At 47.5% G+C, this 22,962-nt stretch overlaps 1 protein-coding gene across 2 annotated transcripts in view; it reads left to right on the top strand.

Moving 5' to 3' along the window:
• dld (deltaD) overlaps positions 1-22,962 on the top strand; it is a 139,390-nt gene that overhangs the window by 25,007 nt on the left and 91,421 nt on the right. For both annotated transcript variants that reach the window (XM_072471962.1, XM_072471961.1), the window contains exons 4-5: positions 10,280-10,348; positions 10,476-10,545. In XM_072471962.1, the coding sequence (XP_072328063.1) occupies positions 10,280-10,348; positions 10,476-10,545 (139 nt within the window). The remainder of the gene's footprint in view (positions 1-10,279; positions 10,349-10,475; positions 10,546-22,962) is intronic.

The following is a 22,962-nucleotide window of genomic DNA, read 5'->3' as shown; positions in this document are numbered from 1 at the left end:
AGTTCCTTGGTGAGAACGGCAATGGGGCTGTCACCATAGCCTGCAGGCTGGTCCCCCTACAGGACGCCCTCTCTAATCTCTTCCACGCCGCTCCTTCCTCCTCTCCCATCCACTTACTCACCATTGAAATATTAGCGGCCCAATAATACTCACTTAGGCTCGGTAGTGCCAGCCCCCCCCTATCCCTACTACGCTGTAAGAATCCCTTCCTCACTCGCGGAGTCTTCCCGGCCCAAACAAAACCCATGATACTCTTTTCTATCCTTTTGAAAAAAGCCTTCGTGATCACCACCGGGAGGCACTGAAACACAAAGAGGAATCTCGGGAGGACCACCATCTTAACCGCCTGCACCCTCCCTGCCATTGACAATGCTACCATATCCCATCTCTTGAAATCTTCCTCCATCTGTTCCACCAACCGCGTCAAATTTAGCCTGTGCAATGTGCCCCAATTCTTAGCTATCTGGATCCCCAGGTAACGAAAGTCTCTTGTTACCTTCCTCAACGGTAGGTCTTCTATTTCTCTACTCTGCTCCCCTGGATGCACCACAAACAGCTCACTCTTCCCCATGTTCAATTTATACCCTGAAAAATCCCCAAACTCCCCAAGTATCCGCATTATTTCTGGCATCCCCTCCGCTGGATCCGCCACATATAGTAGCAGATCATCCGCATATAAAGATACCCGGTGTTCTTCTCCTCCCCTAAGTATTCCCCTCCATCTCTTGGAACCTCTCAGCGCTATCGCCAGGGGCTCAATCGCCAGTGCAAACAGTAATGGGGACAGAGGACATCCCTGCCTTGTCCCTCTATGGAGCCGAAAATATGCCGATCCCCGTCCATTCGTGACCACACTCGCCACTGGGGCCCTATACAACAGCTGCACCCATCTAACATACCCCTCTCCAAACCCAAATCTCCTCAACACCTCCCACAGATAATCCCATTCCACTCTATCAAATGCTTTCTCGGCATCCATCGCCACTACTATCTCCGTTTCACCCTCTGGTGGGGCCATCATCATTACCCCTAACAGCCTCCGTATATTCGTGTTCAGCTGTCTCCCCTTCACAAACCCAGTTTGGTCCTCATGAACCACCCCCGGGACACATTCCTCTATTCTCATTGCCATTACCTTGGCCAGGACCTTGGCATCCACATTGAGGAGGGAAATTGGTCTGTAGGACCCGCATTGTAGCGGATCCTTTTCCTTCTTTAAGAGAAGCGATATCGTTGCTTCTGACATAGTCGGGGGCAGTTGTCCCCTTTCCTTTGCCTCGTTAAAGGTCCTCGTCAGTAGCGGGGCGAGCAAGTCCAAATATTTTCTGTAAAATTCAACTGGGAATCCGTCCGGTCCCGGGGCCTTTCCCGTCTGCATGTTCCTAATTCCTTTCACCACTTCTTCTACCGTGATCTGTGCTCCCAGTCCCACCCTTTCCTGCTCTTCCACCTTGGGAATTTCCAGCCGATCCAAAAAATCCATCATTCTCTCCCTCCCATCCGGGGGTTGAGCTTCATACAATTTTTTATAAAATGTCTTGAACACTTCGTTCACTCTCTCCGCTCCCCGCTCCGTCTCTCCTTCCTCGTCCCTCACCCCCCCCTATTTCCCTCGCTGCTCCCCTTTTCCTCAATTGGTGTGCCAGCAATCTGCTCGCCTTCTCTCCATATTCATACTGTACACCCTGCGCCTTCCTCCATTGTGCCTCTGCAGTGCCTGTAGTCAGCAAGTCAAATTGCACATGCAGCCTTTGCCTTTCCCTGTACAGTCCCTCCTCCGGTGCTTCCGCATATTGTCTATCCACCCTCAAAAGTTCTTGCAGCAACCGCTCCCGTTCCTTACTCTCCTGCTTCCCTTTATGTGTCCTTATTGATATCAGCTCCCCCCTAACCACCGCCTTCAACGCCTCCCAGACCACTCCCACCTGAACCTCCCCATTGTCATTGAGTTCCAAGTACTTTTCAATGCATCCCTCACCCTTAGGCACACCCCCTCATCCGCCATTAGTCCCATGTCCATTCTCCAGGGTGGGCGCCCTCTTGTTTCCTCCCCTATCTCCAAGTCTACCCAGTGTGGGGCATGATCCGAAATGGCTATAGCCGTATATTCCGTTCCCCTCACCCTCAGGATCAATGCCCTACCCAACACAAAAAAGTCTATGCGTGAATAGACTTTATGGACATAGGAGAAAAACGAGAACTCCTTACTCCTAGGTCTACTGAATCTCCACGGGTCCACCCCTCCCATCTGCTCCATAAAATCCTTAAGCACCTTGGCTGCTGCCGGCCTCCTACCAGTCCTGGACTTCGACCTATCCAGCCTTGGTTCCAACACCGTGTTAAAGTCTCCCCCCATTATCAGCTTTCCGGTCTCTAGGTCTGGGATGCGTCCTAGCATTCGCCTCATAAAGTTGGCATCGTCCCAGTTCGGGGCATACACGTTTACCAAAACCACCATCTCTCCCTGTAATTTGCCACTCACCATCACGTATCTGCCCCCGTTATCCGCCACTATAGTCTTCGCCTCGAACATTACCCGCTTCCCCACTAATATAGCCACCCCCCTGTTTTTCGCATCCAGCCCCGAATGGAACACCTGCCCCACCCATCCTTTGCGCAACCTAACCTGGTCTATCAGTTTCAGGTGCGTTTCCTGTAGCATAACCACATCTGCTTTAAGTTTCTTAAGGTGTGCGAGTACTCGTGCCCTCTTTATCGGCCCGTTAAGCCCCCTCACGTTCCACGTGATCAGCCGAGTTGGGGGGCTTCCCACCCCCCCCCCCCCCCCCCCCCCCCCCCTTGCCGGTTAGCCATCATCTTTTTCCAGCTTCTCACCCAGTTCCCACGCAGCTGTATCTCTCCCAGACGGTGCCCCCCCGCCCATCCTTTCCCGTACCCACTCCCCCCTTTCCCCAGCAGCAGCAACCCAGTAATTCCCCCCCCCCCCCCCTGCTAGACCCCCCGCGAGCGTAATTACTCCCCCCATGTTGCTCCCAGAAGTCAGCAATCTCTGGCTGACCTCGGCTTCCCCCCGTGATCACGGCTCGCACCGTGCGACGCCCCCTCCTTCCTGCTTCTCTATTCCCGCCATAATTATCATAGCGCGGGAACCAAGCCCGCGCCTCTCCCTCGGCCCCGCCTCCCATTGCCAACGCCCCATCTCCTCTCCCTCCCCACCTCCCCCCATCACCACCTGTGGGAGAAAGAAAAGTTACCATACCGCAGGATTAAAACATAAAACCCCTCTTCGCCCCCCCCCATTCGCCCCACCACTTTGTCCAAACGTTCATTTTCATAATCCAATCATTCCAATTTTTCTTCTACAATAAAAGTCCACGCTTCATCCGCCGTTTCAAAGTAGTGGTGCCTCCCTTGATATGTGACCCACAGTCTTGCCGGTTGCAGCATTCCAAATTTTATCTTCTTTTTGTGAAGTACCCGCTTTGGCCCGATTAAAGCTCGCCCTCCTTCTCGCCACCTCCGCACTCCAATCTTGATAAACGCGGATCACCGCGTTCTCCCATTTACTACACCGAGTTTTCTTTGCCCATCTAAGGACCATTTCTCTATCCTTAAAACGGAGGAATCTCACCACTATGGCTCTGGGAGTTTCTGCTGCTCTCGATCCTCGCACCATAACTCGGTATGCTCCCTCCACCTCCAACGGACCCGTCGGGGCCTCCGCTCCCATTAACGAGTGCAGCATCGTGCTCACATGTGCCCCGACGTCCGCCCCCTCCACACCTTCAGGAAGGCCAAGAATCCTCAAGTTGTTCCTCCTTGCGTTGTTTTCCAGTGCCTCCAACCTCTCCACAGATCGTTTCTGGTGTGCCTCCTGTATCTCCGACTTCACCACCAGGCCCTGTATATCGTTCTCATTCTCTGCTGCTTTCGCCTTCACGACCCGAAGCTCCTGCTCCTGGGTCTTTTGTTCCTCTTTCAGCCCTTCAATCGCCTGTAATATCGGGGCCAACAACTCTTTCTTCATTTCCTTTTTTATCTCCTCCACGCAGCGTTTCAAGAACTCTTGTTGTTCAGGGCCCCATATGAAACTGCCACCTTCCGACGCCATCTTGGTTTCTGCTTGCCTTCCTTGCCGTTGTTCCAAAGGATCCGCTGCAATCCGGCCACTTTCCTCTCCTTTTTCCATCCGTGTCCAGGGGGAACACCCTTCTGGTTTACCGCACGGTGTTTTTCGCCGTTAAAATTGCCGTTGGGGCTCCTATTAAGAGCCCAAAAGTCCGTTCCACCGTGAGCTGCCGAAACGTGCGACTCAGCTGGTCATCGCCGCACCCGGAAGTCGGGGCAGGAATAGTTGGTGGAGGTTCCGGGGTTTAGATGTTTCAGTAAGATTACGGAAGGTGGTAAAAGAGGTGGAGGAGTAGCATTGTTAATCAAGGATAGTATAATGGCTGCAGTTTGAGGAAGATCTGTCGACCGAGGTAGTGTGGGCTGAAGTTAGAAATAGGAAAGGAGCGGTCACTGTTAGGAGTTTTTGAAAGGCCTCCAAACAGTAACAAAGATGTGGAGGAAAAGATTGCAATGCAGATTTTGGATAGGTGCGGTAGTCACAGGGTAGTTGTCATGGGTGACTTTAACTTTCCAAATATTGATTGGAACCTCTATAATTCGAATAGTTTTGCAGGTGCTGATTTTATCCAGTGTGTGCAGGAGGGTTTCCTCACACAATATGTGGATAGACTGACAAGAGGGGGGGGCCACATTGGATTTGGTACTGGGTAATGAACCGGGCCAAGTGTTAGATTTGGTTGTGGGAGAGCACTTTGGAGATAGTGACCACAATTCGGTGACTTTCACTATAACAATGGACAGGGATAGGAACATACGGCAGGCAAGGTTTATAACTGGGGGAAGGGTAATTACGATTCGATTAGGCAAGAATTGGGTAGCATAAGATGGAAACAGGAACTGTCAGGGAAAGACATATTTGAGATGTGGAGCTTATTGGAAAGCCAGGGAACCAAGAAGTGAAGTAATCAGTGGGAAGCGTAGCTGCTTAGGAATACAAAAAAGCACGAAAAGACAGAACTCAGGAGAGGTTACAATAGTCCCCATCCCACAAAATATGACACGGTGTATGGAAAGGCTCAGTAAACCAAGGTCCACCACACTAAGAAAACAAAAAGGGACGGTCAATAGAGAATTAAAGGTGCTATATTTAAATGCGCGCAGTGTACGGAACAAGGTAGATGAGCTTGTGGCCCAGATTGTGACTGGCAGGTATGATGTGGTAGGCATCACAGAGACATGGTTGCAGGGGGTTCAGGACTGGCATTTAAACATCCAGGGATTCACAACCTATCGAAAAGACAGAGAGGTGTGCAGAGGGGGCGGGGTTGCCTTGTTAATTAGGAATGAAATTAAATCAATAGCACTAAACGACATAGGGTCAGATGATGTGGAGTCTGTGTGGGTACAGTTGAGGAACCACAAAGGCAAAAAAACCATAATGGGAGTTATGTACAGACCTCCTAACGGTGGTCAGGACCGGGGGCACAAAATGCACCACGAAATAGAAAGTGCATGTCAGAAAGGCAAGGTCACAGTGATCATGGGGGACTTCAATATGCAGGTGGACTGGGTAAATAATGCTGCCAGTGAACCCAAGGAAAGGGAATTCATTGAATGTTTACAGGAGGGCTTTTTGGAACAGATTGTGATGGAGCCCACGAGGGAACAGGCCATTCTGGACTCAGTGTTATGTAATGAGCCAGACTTGATTAAAGATCTTAAAGTAAGGGAGCACTTTGGAGGCAGTGATCATAATATGGTCGAATTCAATGTCCAATTTGAAAGAAAGAAGGTAGAATCAGATGTAAAGGTGTTACAGTTAAATAAAGGTAACTACAGGGGCATGAGGGAGGAACTGACGAAAATCGACTGGGAGCAGAGCCTAGTGGGAAAGACAGTAGAACAGCAATGGCAGGAGTTTCTGGGAGTAATTGAGGACACAGGACAGAGGTTCATCCCAAAGAAAAGAAAGGTTATCAGAGGGGGGGATTAGGCAGCCATGGCTGACAAAGGAAGTTAGGGAATGCATCAAAGCAAAAGAGAAAGCCTATAATGTGGCAAAGAATAGTGGGAAGGCTACAAAAACAAACAGAGGATAACAAAGAGAGAGATAAGGAAAGAGAGGATCAAATTTGAAGGTAGGCTAGCCAGTAACATTAGGAATGATAGTAAAAGTTTCTTTAAATACATTAAAAACAAACGGGAGGCAAAAGTTGACATTGGGCTGCTCCAAAATGACGCTGGTAATTTTGTGATGGGAGACAAGGAAATAGCCGAGGAACTGAATAAGTACTTTACGTCAGTCTTCACAGTAGAAGACATGAGTAATATCCCAACAATTCCGGAGAGTCAGGGGACAGAGTTGAATATGGTAGCCATCACAAAGGAGAAAGTGCTAGAGAAACTAAGAGGTCTAAAAATTGATAAATCTCCGGGCCCAGATGGGCTACATCCTAGAGTTCTAAAGGAGATAGCTGAAGAAATAGTGGATGCGTTGGTGATGATGTTTCAAAAGTCACTGGAGTCAGGGAAAGTACCAGAGGATTGGAAAATCGCTGTTGTAACCCCCCTGTTCAAGAAGGGAACAAGGAATAAGATGGAAAATGATAGGCCAATTAGCCTAACCTCGGTTGTTGGCAAGATTCTAGAATCCATTGTTAAGGATGAGATTTCTAAATTCTTGGAAGTGCAGGGTCGGATTAGGACAAGTCAGCATGGATTTAGTAAGGGGAGGTCGTGCCTGACAAACCTGTTCGAGTTCTTTGAAGAGATAACAAATAGGTTAGACCAAGGAGAGCCAATGGATGTTATCTATCTTGACTTCCAAAAGGCCTTTGATAAGGTGCCTCACGGGAGACTGCTGAGTAAAATAAGGGCCCATGGTATTCGAGGCAAGGTACTAACATGGATTGACGACTGGCTGTCAGGCAGAAGGCAGAGAGTTGGGATAAAAGGTTCTTTTTCGGAATGGCAACCGGTAACGAGTGGTGTCCCGCAGGGTTCAGTGTTGGGGCCACAGCTGTTCTCTTTATATATTAACGATCTAGATGACAGGACTGAGGGCATTCTGGCTAAGTTTGCCAATTATACAAAGATAGGTGGAGGGGCAGGTAGTATGGAGGAGGTGGGGAGGCTGCAGAAAGATTTAGACAGTTTAGGAGAGTGGTCCAAGAAATGGCTGATGAAATTCAATGTGGGCAAGTGCGAGGTCTTGCACTTTGGAAAAAAGAATAGAGGCGTGGACTATTTTCTAAACGGTGACAAAATTCATAATGCTGAAGTGCAAAGGGACTTGGGAGTCCTAGTCCAGGATTCTCTAAAGGGTAAAGTTGCAGGTTGAGTCCGTAATTAAGAAAGCAAATGCAATGTTGTCATTCATCTCAAGAGGCTTGGAATATAAAAGCAGGGATGTACTTCTGAAGCTTTATAAAGCATTAGTTAGGCCCCATTTAGAATACTGTGAGCAATTTTGGGCCCCACACCTCAGGAAGGACATACTGGCACTGGAGCGGGTCCAGCGGAGATTCACACGGATGATCCCAGGAATGGTCGGCCTAACATACGATGAACGTCTGAGGATCCTGGGATTATATTCATTGGAGTTTAGGAGGTTGAGGGGAGATCTAATAGAAACTTACAAGATAATGAATGGCTTAGATAGGGTGGATGTAGGGAAGTTGTTTCCATTAACAGGGGAGACTAGGACCTGGGGGCACAGCCTTAGAATAAAAGGGAGTCACTTTAGAACAGAGATGAGGAGAAATTTCTTCAGCCAGAGAGTGGTGGGTCTGTGGAATTCATTGCCACAGGGCGGTGGAGGCCGGGACGTTGAGTGTCTTTAAGACAGAAGTTGATAAATTCTTGATTTCTCGAGGAATTAAGGGCTATGGAGAGAGAGCGGGTAAATAGAGTTGAAATCAGCCATGTTTGAATGGTGGAGTGGACTCGATGGGCCGAATGGCCTTACTTCCGCTCCTATGTCTTATGGTCTTATTCAAGGAGCAAATACTGTGTGTCCTTGATATGTATCTCTGTCAGGCAGGGAGGAAATGGTCGAGTGAGGGAACCATGGTTTACAAAAGAGGTTGAATGTCTTGTCTAGAGGAAGAAGGGGGCTTATGTAAGGATGAGAAAACAAGGTTCAGTTAGTGCACTTGAGGGATACAAGATAGGTAGGAAGGATCTCAAGAAAGGGCTTAGGAGAACATAGAACATAGAACGATACAGCGCAGTACAGGCCCTTTGGCCCACGATGTTGCACCGACATGGGAAGTCAAAAAAACAAAAGCCACCTAACCTACACTGTGCCATTATCATCCATATGCTTATCCAATAAACTTTTAAATGCCCTCAATGTTGGCGAGTTCACTACTGTTGCAGGTAGGGCATTCCACGGCCTCACCACTCTTTGCGTAAAGAACCTACCTCTGACCTCTGTCCGATATCTATTACCCCTCAGTTTAAGGCTATGTCCCCTCGTGCTAGCCATTTCCATCAGCGGGAGAAGGCTCTCACTGTCCACCCTATCTAACCCTCTGATCATTTTGTATGCCTCTATTAAGTCTCCTCTTAACCTTCTTCTCTCTAACGAAAATAACCTCAAGTCCATCAGCCTTTCCACATAAGATTTTCCCTCCATACACAGCCAACATCCTGGTAAATCTCCTCTGCATCCGTTCCAAAGCTTCCACGTCCTTCCTATAATGAGGTGACCAGAACTGTACGCAATACTCCAAATGCGGACGTACCAGAGTTTTGTACAGCTGCAACATGACCTCATGACTCCGGAACTCAATCCCTCTACCAATAAAGGCCAACACACCATAGGCCTTCTTCACAACCCTATCAACCTGGGTGGCAACTTTCAGCGATCTATGTACATGGACACCGAGATCCCTCTGCTCATCCACACTTCCAAGAATTTTACCATTAGCCAAATATTCCACATTCCTGTTATTCCTTCCAAAGTGAATCATCTCACACTTCTCTACATTAAACTCCATTTGCCACCTCTCAGCCCAGCTCTGCAGCTTATCTATGTCCCTCTGTAACCTGCAACATCCTTCCGCACTGTCGACAACACCACCGACTTTAGTGTCGTCTGCAAATTTACTCACCCACCCTTCTGCGCCGCCCTCTAGGTCATTTATAAAAATGACAAAAAGCAACGGCCCCAGAACAGATCCTTGTGGTACGCCACTTGTAACAACTCCATTCTGAACATTTCCCATCAACCACCACCCTCTGTCTTCTTTCAGCTAGCCAATTTCTGATCCACATCTCTAAATCACCCTCAATCCCCAGCCTCCGTATTTTCTGCAATAGCCTACCGTGGGGAACCTTATCAAACGCTTTACTGAAATCCATATACACCACATCAACTGCTCTACCCTCATCTACCTGTTCAGTCACCTTCTCAAAGAACTCGATAAGGTTTGTGAGGCATGACCTACCCTTCACAAAGCCATGCTGACTATCCCTAATCATATTATTCCTATCTAGATGATTATAAATCTTGTCTCTTCTAATCCCCTCCATGACTTTACCAACAACAGACGTGAGGCTCACCGGTCTATAGTTGCCAGGGTTGTCTCTACTCCCCTTCTTGAACAAAGGGACCACACTTTCTATCCTCCACTCCTCTGGCACTATTCCTGTAGCCAATGATGACATAAAAATCAAAGCCAAAGGCTCAGCAATCTCTTCCCTGGCTTCCCAGAGAATCCTAGGATAAATCCCATCAGGCCCCGGGGACTTATCTATTTTCAGCCTGTCCAGAATTGCCAACACCTCTTCCCTACGTACCTCAATGCCATCTATTTTAATAGCCTGGGTCTCAGCATTCTCCTCTAAAACATTCTCTTTTTCCTGAGTGAATACTGACGAAAAATATTCATTTAGTATCTCGCCTATCTCTTCAGACTCCACACACAACTTCCCATCCCTGTCCTTGACTGGCCCTACTCTTACCCTCTTTCTGTTTTTTTCTTCAGGAACCCTGTTCATAATTAAAACTAAATTCTAATTTAACAAAAGGGAATGGAATAGAGGGAAGGAGAAATGTAGTGGAAAATTGGCCATTCTTATTCAATGACCGAACAGGCGGGAAGAACTAAATGGCTAACTCCTGGTTGTATTTCTTATGTCTTCATAACATTGTTCACATAGTTTCAGTAAAGGGCTGTTAATCCAGCTCGGATTTCTAAAATAATTTCAGTATGTTAACTTTCATTTTTAAACCTTGTAGACTGTCTGTGTGGAAAAGAACAATACATTGGGTGGGACATGTTTGAACGTGGGATGTATCCCCTCCAAAGTAAGTACTTATTCAATGTGTGCCGCACTGCATTTCTAATCAATGCTTTTCTAGTACACTGTCTTAATGCTTTACATATCAACTGGAAGATTCGCTGGTTAATCACAGTTGTGATTATTGTTCTAAGGCTTTGCTGAATAACTCCTATCTCTATCACTTGGCCCATGGGAAAGACTTCGCCAGCCGAGGGATTGAAAGTAAGTATATCTTTAATTTGTAATAAAAATCCAAATGTTCACAATCTTCCGTATTTGGCAGAGACAGAAGCAGAGTTAACGTTCATGCCTGTGATTGTTCATTAGAACTGGGAAAAGTTAAAAATGTAATAGTTTTGAGGGAGGTGATGAAAAGAACAAAGGGAACAGATCTGTAATAGGGTGCAAACAAACAAAGAACAAAGAAATGTACAGCACAGGAACAGGCCCTTCGGCCCTCCAAGCCCGTGCCGACCATGCTGCCCGACTAAACTACAATCTTCTACACTTCCTGGGTCCGTATCCTTCTATTCCCATCCTATTCATGTACTTGTCAAGATGCCCCTTAAATGTCCCTATCGTCCCTGCTTCCACCACCACCTCCGGTAGCGAGTTCCAGGCACCCACTACCCTCTGCGTAAAAAAACTTGCCTCGTACATCTACTCTAAACCTTGCCCCTCTCACCTTAAACCTATGCCTCCTAGTAATTGACCCCTCTACCCTGGGGAAAAGCCTCTGACTATCCACTCTGTCTATGCCCCTCATAATTTTGTATACCTCTATCAGGTCTCCCCTCAAGTGAGAACAAACCGAGTTTATTCAACCGCTCCTCATAGCTTATGCCCTCCATACCAGGCAACATTCTGGTAAATCTCTTCTGCACCCTCTCTAAAGCCTCCACATCCTTCTGGTAGTGTGGCAACCAGAATTGAACACTATACTCCAAGTGTGGCCTAACTAAGGTTCTATACAGCTGCAACATGACTTGCCAATTCTTATACTCAATGCCCCGGCCAATGAAGGCAAGCATGCCGTATGCCTTCTTGACTACCTTCTCCACCTGTGTTGCCCCTTTCAATGACCTGTGGACCTGTACTCCTAGATCTCTTTGACTTTCAATACTCTTGAGGGTTCTACCATTCACTGTATATTCCCTACCTGCATTAGACCTTCCAAAATGCATTACCTCACATTTGTCCGGATTAAACTCCTTCTGCCATCTCTCCGCCCAAGTCTCCAGACAATCTAAATCCTGCTGCATCCTCCGACAGTCCTCATCGCTATCCGCAATTCCACCAACCTTTGTGTCGTCTGCAAACTTACTAATCAGACCAGTTACATTTTCCTCCAAATCATTTATATATACTACAAAGAGCAAAGGTCCCAGCACTGATCCCTGTGGAACACCACTGGTCACAGCCCTCCAATTAGAAAAGCATCCTTCCATTGCTACTCTCTGCCTTCTATGGCCTAGCCAGTTCTGTATCCACCTTGCCAGCTCACCCCTGATCCCGTGTGACTTCACCTTTTGTACTAGTCTACCATGAGGGACCTTGTCAAAGGCCTTACTGAAGTCCATATAGACAACATCCACTGCCCTACGTGCATCAATCATCTTAGTGACCTCCTCGAAAAACTCTAATCAAGTTAGTGAGACACGACCTCCCCTTCACAAAACCGTGCTGCCTCTCACTAATACGTCCATTTGCTTCCAAATGGGAGTAGATCCTGTCTCGAAGAATTCTCTCCAGTAATTTCCCTACCACTGAAGTAAGGCTCACCGGCCTGTAGTTCCCGGGATTATCCTTGCTACCCTTCTTAAACAGAGGAACAACATTGGCTATTCTCCAGTCCTCCGGGACATCCCCTGAAGACAGCGAGGATCCAAAGATTTCTGTCAAGGCCTCAGCAATTTCCTCTCCAGCCTCCTTCAGTATTCTGGGGTAGATCCCATCAGGCCCTGGGGACTTATCTACCTTAATATTTTTTAAGACACCCAACACCTCGTCTTTTTGGATCACAATGTGACCCAGGCTATCTACACCCCGTTCTCCAGACTGAACATCTACCAATTCCTTCTCTTTGGTGAATACTGATGCAAAGTATTCATTTAGTACCTCGCCCATTTCCTCTGGCTCCACACATAGATTCCCTTGCCTATCCTTCAGTGGGCCAACCCTTTCCCTGGCTACCCTCTTGCTTTTTATGTACGTGTAAAAAGCCTTGGGGATTTCCTTAACCCTATTTGCCAATGACTTTTCGTGACCCCTTCTAGCCCTCCTGACTCCTTGCTTAAGTTCCTTCCTACTTTCCTTATATTCCACGCAGGCTTTGTCTGTCCCCAGCCTTTTAGCCCTGACAAATGCCTCCTTTTTCTTTTTGACGAGGCCTACAATATCACTCGTCATCCAAGGTTCCCGAAAATTGCCGTATTTATCCTTCTTCCTCACAGGAACATGCCGGTCCTGAATTCCTTTCAACTGCCACTTGAAAGCCTCCCACATGTCAGATGTTGATTTGCCCTCAAACATCCGCCCCCAATCTATGTTCTTCAGTTCCCGCCTAATATTGTTATAATTAGCCTTCCCCCAATTTAGCACATTCATCCTCGGACCACTCTTATCCTTGTCCACCAGTACTTTAAAACTTACTGAATTGTGGTCACTGTTACCGAAATGCTCCCCTACTGAAACATCTACCAACTGGCCGGTCTCATTCCCCAATACCAGGTCCAGTACCGCCCCTTCCCTAGTTGGACTGTCTACATATTGTTTTAAGAAGCCCTCCTGGATGCTCCTTACAAACCCCGCCCCGTCTAAGCCCTTGGCACTAAGTGAGTCCCAGTCAATATTGGGGAAGTTGAAGTCTCCCATCACCACAACCCTGTTGTTTTTACTCTTTTCCAAAATCTGTCTACCTATCTGCTCCTCTATCTCCCGCTGGCTGTTGGGAGGCCTGTAGTATACCCCCAACATTGTGACTGCACCCTTCTTATTCCTGATCTCTACCCATATAGCCTCCCTGCCCTCTGAGGTGTCCTCCCGCAGTACAGCTGTGATATTCTCCCGAAGAAGTAGCGCAACTCCGCCTCCCGTTTTACATCCCCCTCTATCCCGCCTGAAACATCTAAATCCTGGAACGTTTAGCTGCCAATCCTGCCCTTCCCTCAACCAGGTCTCTGTAATGGCAACAACATCATAGTTCCAAGTTCTAATCCAAGCTCTAAGTTCATCTGCCTTACCCGTAATACTCCTTGCATTAAAACATATGCACTTCAGGCCACCAGACCCGCTGTGTTCAGCAACTTCTCCCTGTCTGCTCTGCCTCAGAGCCACACTGTCCCTATTCCCTAGTTCTCCCTCAATGCTCTCAACTTCTGACCTATTGCTCCCGTGCCCACCCCCCTGCCATACTAGTTTAAACCCTCCCGTGTGACACTAGCAAACCTCGCGGCCAGGATATTTATGCCTCTCCGGTTTAGATGCAACCCGTCCTTCTTATACAGGTCACACCTGCCCCGGAAGAGCTCCCAGTGGTCCAGATAATGGAAACCCTCCCTCCTACACCAGCTGTTTAGCCACATGTTTAGCTGCTCTATCTTCCTATTTCTAGCCTCACTGGCACGTGGCACAGGGAGTAATCCCGAGATTACAACCCTCGAGGTCCTGTCTTTTAACTTTCTGCCTAGCTCCCTGAACTCCTGCTGCAGGACCTCATGCCCCTTCCTGCCTATGTCGTTAGTACCAATAAGTACAACGACCTCTGCCTGTTTGCCCTCCCCCTTCAGGATGCCCTCTACCCGTTCGGAGACATCCTGGACCCTGGCACCAGGGAGGCAACATACCATCCTGGAGTCTCTTTCACGTCCACAGAAGCGCCTATCTGTGCCTCTGACTATAGAGTCCCCTATTACTATTACTCTTCTGCGCTTGAACATCAGAGCCAGCCGTGGTGCCACTGCTCTGGCTGCTGCTGTTTTCCCCTGATAGGCTATCCCCCCCGACAGTATCCAAAGGGGTATATCTGTTCGAGAGGGGGACAACCACAGGGGATTCCTGCACTGACTGCCTGCCCTTTCTGGTGGTCACCCATTTCTCTGCCTGCACCTTGGGTGTGACCACATTTACATAACTGCGATCTATGACGCTTTCCGCCACCTACATGCTCCTAAGTGCATCCAATTGCTGCTCCAACCGAACCATGCAGTCCGTGAGGAGCTCCAGTTGGGTGCACTTTCTGCAGATGAAGCCATCCGGGACGCTGGAAGCCTCCCGGACCTGCTACATCTCACAGTCAGAGCACAGCACCCCTCTAACTGACATTGCGTCAATTAATTAAAATTAAAATTGTTTTTTTAAAAAAATATTTTTAAAATTTCAAAGTTACTGTTAACTATCTGTTTCCTAGCACTAGATTTCTAATAGAAATGCGAAAGCTAAATATAGTACTCTCCGATCTCTGGCTTAGATATCCCTCTAAATTATAATTAAGTTATTATGTTTAATTAGTTACCAATGCTCAAATTTTTTTAATTTAGTGTAGAATCCCAACCAGCCACTCAGGCCACAGCTTTTCTGTGATGTCACTTCAGTTTCCCCCCGACACACAATTTGAAAAAGGTATAAAAATAAAAATGAGTAAAAATCACTTACTTACCTTCTTACCTTCTGGGTGCAGGGCAGGAGAGATCAAAAACAAAAGGTTTCATTTTTCAAGACCAAAAGACATGATAGTGGAAGAAATAAAGAATCAAAAAATGTTTGGCTGGGCTAAAAGCTTCGTCATCGGAGACAGAATCTAGGTGTTTCGCAAAGCAGCCATGAGTCTGCATTTGGTCTCCCTGATGTAAAGGAGCTGACAGGATAGGCCGGGCGGCCTCTGTGCTATACAATTCAGACTCTATGACATTGAACATTGAATGCAATATACTAAATAAATATACAAGTAAATTGTTTCACTTGGAAAGACGGGTCTGAAATCTTGGGTGGTGAGAATGGTGGAGATAAAAAGTAGTTGTTGCATCTCTTGTGCTTGTGTTGGGGATGATTTAGGAGTTGACCATGGTATTTCAAAGGGAGTATTTTCTTTGGCATAGTGAAAGGGGAAAGGAAGATGTGTTTGGTAGCATCACACTGGAGGTGGCCAAAATGTCAGTGGATGTCATGTTGAGGCTTGTGGGGTGGAAGGGAAGAGTTGGAGGTAGACTATGTGAATGAAGTGAAAATCGGAATTAAGGCAATGTAATTTTGAAGTTCAGGCAAGATCATGTCATGAATGTACCAGAAATAGGGGTAGGACTAGAGCAGAGAAGGAGTAAAAGAAACACAGGAACAGGCTCTTCGGCCCTCCAAGCCTGCGCCGACAATGTTGCCCGTCTAACCTAAAACTTTCTACGCTATCGGGATCCATATTCATCTATTCCCATCCTGTTCATGTATTTGTCAAGACACCCCTTAAACGTCACTATCGTCTCTGCTTCCACCACCACCTCCGGCAGTGAGTTCCAGGCACCCACCATCCTCTGAGTCAAAAACGTCCCTCGCACATCTCTAAAACTTGCCCCTCGCTTCTTAAACCTACGTCCGCTAGTAATTGACTCTTCTACCCTGGGAAAAAGCTTCTGACTATCCACTTTGTCTATGTCCCTCATAAATTTGTAGACTTCTATCAGATTGCCTCTCAACCTCCGTCGTTTCAGTGAGAACAAACAAGTTCATCCAACCTCTCCTCAGAACTAATGTCCTCCATACCAGGCAACATTCTGCTAAACCTCTTCTGTACCATCACCAAAGTCTCCACAGTAGCCCGGTAGCACAGTGGTTAGCACAGTTGCTTCGTAGCTCCAGGGTCCCAGGTTCGATTCCCGGTTTGGATCACTGTCTGTGCGGAGTCTGCATGTTCTCCCTGTGTCTGCATGGGTTTCCTCCAGTTTCCTCCCACAGTCCAAAGATGTGCAAGTTTAGGTGGATTGGCCGTGTTAAATTGACTTTAGGTTAGGTGGGGTTACTGGGCTACGGGGATGTGTGGACGTAAGAGCCAGTGCAGACTCGATGGGCCGAATGACCTCCCTCTGCACTGTAAATTCTATGATCCTTCTGTTAATGTGGCGACCAGAATTGAACACTATATTCCAAGTGTGGCCTAACTGAAGTTCTCTACAGCTGCAGCATGGCATGTCAATTTTTATACTCAATGCCCCGGCCGATGAAGGCAAGTATTCTGTCTGCCTTCTGGACATCCTTCTCCATCTGTGTTGCCACTTTCAGTGACCTGTGAACCTGTACACCCAGATCCCTCTGCCTGTCAATAATCTTAAGGATTCTGCCATTTACTGTTTATTTCCCACTTGTATAAGACCTTCCCAAAATGAATTACCTCGCATTTATCCAGATTAAATTCCATCTGCCATCTCTCCGCTCAAGTCTCCAACCGATCTATATCCTGCTGTATACTCTGACAGTCCTCATCACTATCTGCAATTCCAACAACATTTGTGTCATCCGCAAACTTGCTAATCAGACCCCCAAATCATTTATACTACAAAGAGCAAGGTCCCCACACTGATCCATGCGAACATCACTAGTCACAACCCTCCATTCAGAAAAGTTCCCTTCCACTGCTACCCTCTGTCTTCTATGACCGAGCCAGCTCTGTATCTGCCTTGCCAGCTCACCTCTGATCCAGTGTGACTTCACCTTCTGTACCAGTCTGCCATGAGGGACATTGTCGAGGCCTTACTGAAGTCCGTGTTAACAACATCCACTGCCCTAACTTCATCAGTCATCTTCGTCACTTCCTCAAAACACTATATCCAGTTAGTGAGACACTTCCTCCCCTTCACAAAACCATGTTGCCTCTCGCTAATATGGCCACTTGCTTGCAAATGGGAGTAAGTCCTGTCTCGAAGAATCCTCTCCAATAATTTCCCTACCTCTGACACCAGGCTCGCTGGCCTGTAATTACCCAGATCATCCTTGCTACCTTTCTTAAACTAAGTAAATACATCAGCTATTCTCCAGTCCCCTGGGACCTCACCTGTACCCAGTGAGGATACAAAGATTTCTGTCAAGGCCCCAGCAATTTCCTCCCTTGCTTCCCTCCGTATTCTGGGGACTTAACTACCGTAATGGTTTTCAAGAAGCCCAACACCTCTTCCTTTTTGATCTCAATATGACTCCGTATCTACACACCCTTCCCCAGACTCCTGATCCACCAAGTCTTTCTCTTTGGTGAATACAGGTGCAAAGTACTCATTTAGTACTTCACCCTTTTCCTCTGGCTCCATGCAGAGATTCCGTCCCCTGTCCTTGAGTGGGCCAATCCTTTCCCTGGCTAACCTCTTGCTCTTTATATATGTGATGTCAGGAAGAGCCTTTTCAGGCAGTGAGTGATAATGATCTGCAACTCACAGCTTGAAATCAACAATTTCAAAATCAAATTGTTGGGCATTTGAGGAAAGTAAAAGTGCAAGGCTACGGAATATAGAGGGGGAATGGAACTGGGACATGATATGGACTTGGGCCAAAAGTCCCCTTGTGCACTGAGTGCTGAATTTGGTGCATTTGAGTGCTATAATGAGAGTTTGGTGACTGAGGGAATGCTGAATTTGGTGCATTTGAGTGCTATAGTGAGAGTTTGGTGACTGAGGGAGTTAGGTGAGGAGGGAGTAAGGTGCTCCTTTAATTTTGTTTCCTACATTTCCGCAAAGAGTGAGAAGAGAGCCAGGAGTTTACAGAGTGCAGCTGACTGGGAGCAGAGTCGGAGGGCGGAGATCCAGTTGGTCCACAGGGCAGCTATATTCTGTAAGGTAAGAGGGGATGGAGGCTAGGCCAGTTGCATGCTCCTCCTGTAGGATGTGGGTGGTGAGGGATACCACCGGTGTCCCTGCTGACTATACCTGCGGGAAGTGCACCCAACTCCAGCTCCTCAAAGACCGTGTTAGGGAACTGGAGCTGAAGCTGGATGAACTTCAGATCATCCGGGAGGCAGAGGGGGTGATAGAGAAGAGTTACAGGGAGGTAACCACACCCAAGGTACAGGACAAGAATAGCTGGGTTACAGTCAAGGGAGAAAGGAAAAAACAGGCAGACAGTGTAGGGATCCCTCGTGGCCGTTCCCCTTCAAAACAAGTATACCGTTTTGGATGCTGTTGGGGGGGATGACCTACCGGGGGAAGGCCCTAGCGGCCAGGTCTCTGGCACTGAGTCTGGCTCTGGGGCTCAGAAGGGAAGGGGGGAGAATAGAAAAGCAATAGTAGTAGGAGATTCAATGGTTAGGGGAATAGATAGGAGATTCTGTGGTTGCGAGCGAGACTCCCGGAAGGTATGTTGCCTCCCGGGTGCCATGGCCAGGGATGCCTCGGATCGTGTCTTAAGGATCCTTAAGGGGGAGGGTGAGCAGCCAGAAGTCATGGTGCACATTGGTACCAACGACGTAGGTAGGAAAAGGGGTGTGGAGGTAATAAATGAGTTTCTGGAGTTAGGCTGGAAGTTAAAAGCCAGGACAGACAGAGTTGTCATCTCTGGTTTGTTGCCGGTGCCACGTGATAGCAAGGCTAGGAATAGGGAGAGAGTGCAGCTGAACACGTGGCTGCAGGAATGGTGTAGGAGGGAGGGCTTCAGGCATTTGGATAATTGGAGCGCATTCTGGGGAAGGTGGGACCTGTACAAGCAGGACGGGTTGCATCTGAACCAGAGGGGCACCAATATCCTGGGAGGGAGGTTTTCTAGTACTCTTCGGGAGGGTTTAAACTAATTTGGTAGGGGAATGGGAACCGGATTTGTAGTCCAGCAACTAAGGTAGCCGATATTCAGGACGCCAAAGCGTGTAATGAGGCAGTGGGGAAGGGAACACTGACAAAGGAGAGTACTTGCAGGCACGGAGATGGGTTGAAGTGTGTATACTTCAACGCAAGAAGCATCAGGAATAAGGTGGGTGAACTTAAGGCATAGATCGGTACTTGGGACTACGATGTGGTGGCCATCACGGAAACATGGATAGAAGGGGAGCAGAAATGGTTGTTGGAGGTCCCTGGTTAAAGATGTTTCAATAATATTAGGGAGGGTGGTAAAAGAGGTGGGGGGGTGGCATTGTTAATTAGAGATAGTATAACAGCTGCAGAAAGGCAGTTCGAGGAGTATCAGCCTACTGAGGCAGTATGAGTTGAAATCAAATATAGGAAAGGAGCAGTCACCTTGTTAGGAGTTTTCTATAGGCCCCCCAATAGTAGCAGAGATGTGGAGGAACAGATTTTGGAAAGGTGCAGAAGTCACAGGGTAGTAGTCATGGGTGACTTTAACTTCCCAAACATTGAGTGGAAACTCTTTAGATCAAATAGTTTGGCTGGGGTGGTGTTTGTGCAGTGTGTCCAGGAAGCTTTTCTAACACAGTATGTAGATTGCCCGACCAGAGGAGGGGCAATATTGGATTTAGTACTTGGTAATGAACCAGGGCAAGTGAAAGATTTGTTAGTGGGGGAGCATTTTGGAGATAGTGACCACAATTCTGTGACTTTCACTTTAGTAATGGAGAGGGATAGGTGCGTGCATCAGGGCAAGATTTACAATTGGGGGAAGGGGAAATGCGATGTTGTCAGACAAGAATTGAAGTGCATAAGTTGGGAACATAGGCTGTCAGGGAAGGACACAAGTGAAATGTGGAACTTGTTCAAGGAACAGGTACTACGTGTCCTTGATATGCATGTCACTGTCGGGCAGGAAAGAGATGGCCGAGTGAGGGGACCATGGTTGACGAGAGGTTGAATGTCTTGTTAAGAGGAAAAAGGAGACTTATGTAAGGCTGAGGAAACAAGGTTCAGACAGTGCGTTGGAGGGATACAAGGTAGCCAGGAGGGAACTGAAGAAAGGGATTAGGAGAGCTAAGAGAGGGCATGAACAATCTTTGGCGGGTAGGATCAAGGAAAACCCCAAGGCCTTTTACACATATGTGAGAAGTATGAGAATGACTAGAGCGAGGGTAGGTCCGATCAAGGACCGTAGCGGGAGATTGTGTATGGAGTCTGAAGAGATCGGAGAGGTCTTGAACGAGTACTTTTCTTCTGTATTTACAAATGAGAGGGGCCATATTGTTGGAGAGGACAGTGTGTAACAGACTGGTAAGCTCGAGGAAATACTTGTAAGGAAGGAAGATGTGTTGGGCATTTTGAAAAACTTGAGGATAAACAAGTCCCCCGGGCCTGACGGGATATATCCAAGGATTCTATGGGAAGCAAGAGATGAAATTGCAGAGCCGTTGGCAATGATCTTTTCGTCCTCACTGTCAACAGGGGTGGAACCAGGGGATTGGAGAGTGGCGAATGTCGTGCCCCTGTTCAAAAAAGGGAATAGGGATAACCCTGGGAATTACAGGCCAGTTAGTCTTACTTCGGTGGTAGGCAAAGTCATGGAAAGGGTACTGAAGGATAGGATTTCTGAGCATCTGGAAAGATACTGCTTGATTAGGGATAGTCAGCACGGATTTGTGAGGGGTAGGTCTTGCCTTACAAGTCTTATTGAATTCTTTGAGGAGGTGACCAAGCATGTGGATGAAGGTAAAGCAGTGGATGTAGTGTACGTAGATTTTAGTAAGGCATTTGATAAAGTTCCCCATGGTAGGCTTCTGCAGAAAGTAAGGAGGCATGGGATAGTGGGAAATTTGGCCAGTTGGATAACGAACTGGCTAACCGATAGAAGTCAGAGAGTGGTGGTGGATGGCAAATATTCAGCCTGGATCCCAGTTACCAGTGGTGTACCGCAGGGATCAGTTCTGGGTCCTCTGCTGTTTGTGATTTTCATTAATGACTTGGATGAGGGAGTTGAAGGGTGGGTCAGTAAATTTGCAGACGATACGAAGATTGGTGGAGTTGTGGATAGTAAGGAGGGCTGTTGTCGGCTGCAAAGAGACATAGATAGGATGCAGAGCTGGGCTGAGAAGTGGCAGATGGAGTTTAACCCTGAAAAGTGTGAGGTTGTCCATTTTGGAAGGACAAATATGAATGCAGAATACAGGGTTAACGGTAGAGTTCTTGGCAATGTGGAGGAGCAGAGAGGTCTTGGGGTCTATGTTCATACATCTTTGAAAGTTGCCACTCAAGTGGATAGAGCTGTAAAGAAGGCCTATGGTGTGCTAGCGTTCATTAACAGAGGGATTGAATTTAAGAGCCGTGAGGTGTTGATGCAGCTGTTCAAAACTTTGGTAAGGCCACATTTAGAGTACTGTGTACAGTTCTGGTCACCTCATTTTAGGAAGGATGTGGAAGCTTTGGAAAAGGTGCAAAGGAGATTTACCAGGATGTTGCCTGGAATGGAGAGTAGGTCTTACGAGGAAAGGTTGAGGGTGCTAGGCCTTTTCTCATTAGAACGGAGAAGGATGAGGGGCGACTTGATAGAGGTTTATAAGATGATCAGGGGACTAGATAGAGTAGACAGTCAGAGACTTTTTCCCCGGGTGGAATAAACCATTACAAGGGGACATAAATTTAAGGTGAATGGTGGAAGATATAGGGGGGATGTCAGAGGTAGGTTCTTTACCCAGAGAGTAGTGGGGGCATGGAATGCACTGCCTGTGGAAGTAGTTGAGTCGGAAACATTAGGGACCTTCAAGCAGCTATTGGATAGGTACATGGATTACGGTAAAATGATATAGTGCAGATTTATTTGTTCCTATGGGCAGCACGGTAGCATTGTGGATAGCACAATTGTTTCACAGCTCCAGGGTCCCAGGTTCGATTCCAGCTTCGGTCACTGTGGAGTCTGCACATCCTCCCCGTGTCTGCGTGGGTTTCCTCCGGGTGCACCGGTTTACTCCCACAGTCCAAAGATGTGCAGGTTAGGTGGATTGGCCATGATAAATTGCCCTTAGTGTCCAAAATTGCCCTTAGTGTTGGGTGGAGGTGTTGACTATGGGTGGGGTGCTCTTTCCAAGAGCTGGTGCAGACTCAATGGGCCGAATGGCCTCCTTCTGCACTGCAAATTCAATGATAATCTATGACAAAGGGAAGGCACAACATCGTGGGCCGAAGGGTCTGTTCTGTGCTGTACTTTTCTATGTTCTATGTGCCATTATCATTCTGACGCATACCACAATATGACACCATATCAGTGCCTATTTAGAGGAGGTGGAATTAAAGGAGAAATTGTTTTGAAGTGAGAACCAGTTCTGCTGGATGGGGACTGTTTGGGTTCATAGAATTATAGAATTTACAGTGCAGAAGGAGGCCATTCAGCCCATCGAGTCTGCACCGGCTCTTTGAAAGAGCACCCTACCCAAGCCCACATCTCCACCCTATCCCCATAACCCAGTAACCCCACCCAACACTAAGGGCAATTTTGGACACTAAGGGCAATTTATCATGGCCAATCCACCTAACCTGCACATCTTTGGACTGTGGGAGGAAACCGGAGGACCCGGAGGAAACCCACGCACACACAGGGAGAACTTGCAGACTCCGCACAGACAGTGAACCAAGCCGGGAATCGAACCTGGGACCCTGGATGTGAAGCAATTGTGCTAACCACCATGCTACCTTGCTGCCCACCGTTCTGTTGAAACATAGTAAACATAGAAAATAGGAGAAGGAGGAGGCCATTCTGCCCTTCGAGCCTGTTCCACCATTCATTATGATCGTGGTTGACCATCCA

The sequence above is a fragment of the Scyliorhinus torazame genome, chromosome 13 (genome assembly GCF_047496885.1).
Source record: "Scyliorhinus torazame isolate Kashiwa2021f chromosome 13, sScyTor2.1, whole genome shotgun sequence".
NCBI classification, from domain to species: Eukaryota; Metazoa; Chordata; class Chondrichthyes; order Carcharhiniformes; family Scyliorhinidae; genus Scyliorhinus; species Scyliorhinus torazame.
This window is presented reverse-complemented; position numbering and strand designations above follow the sequence as displayed.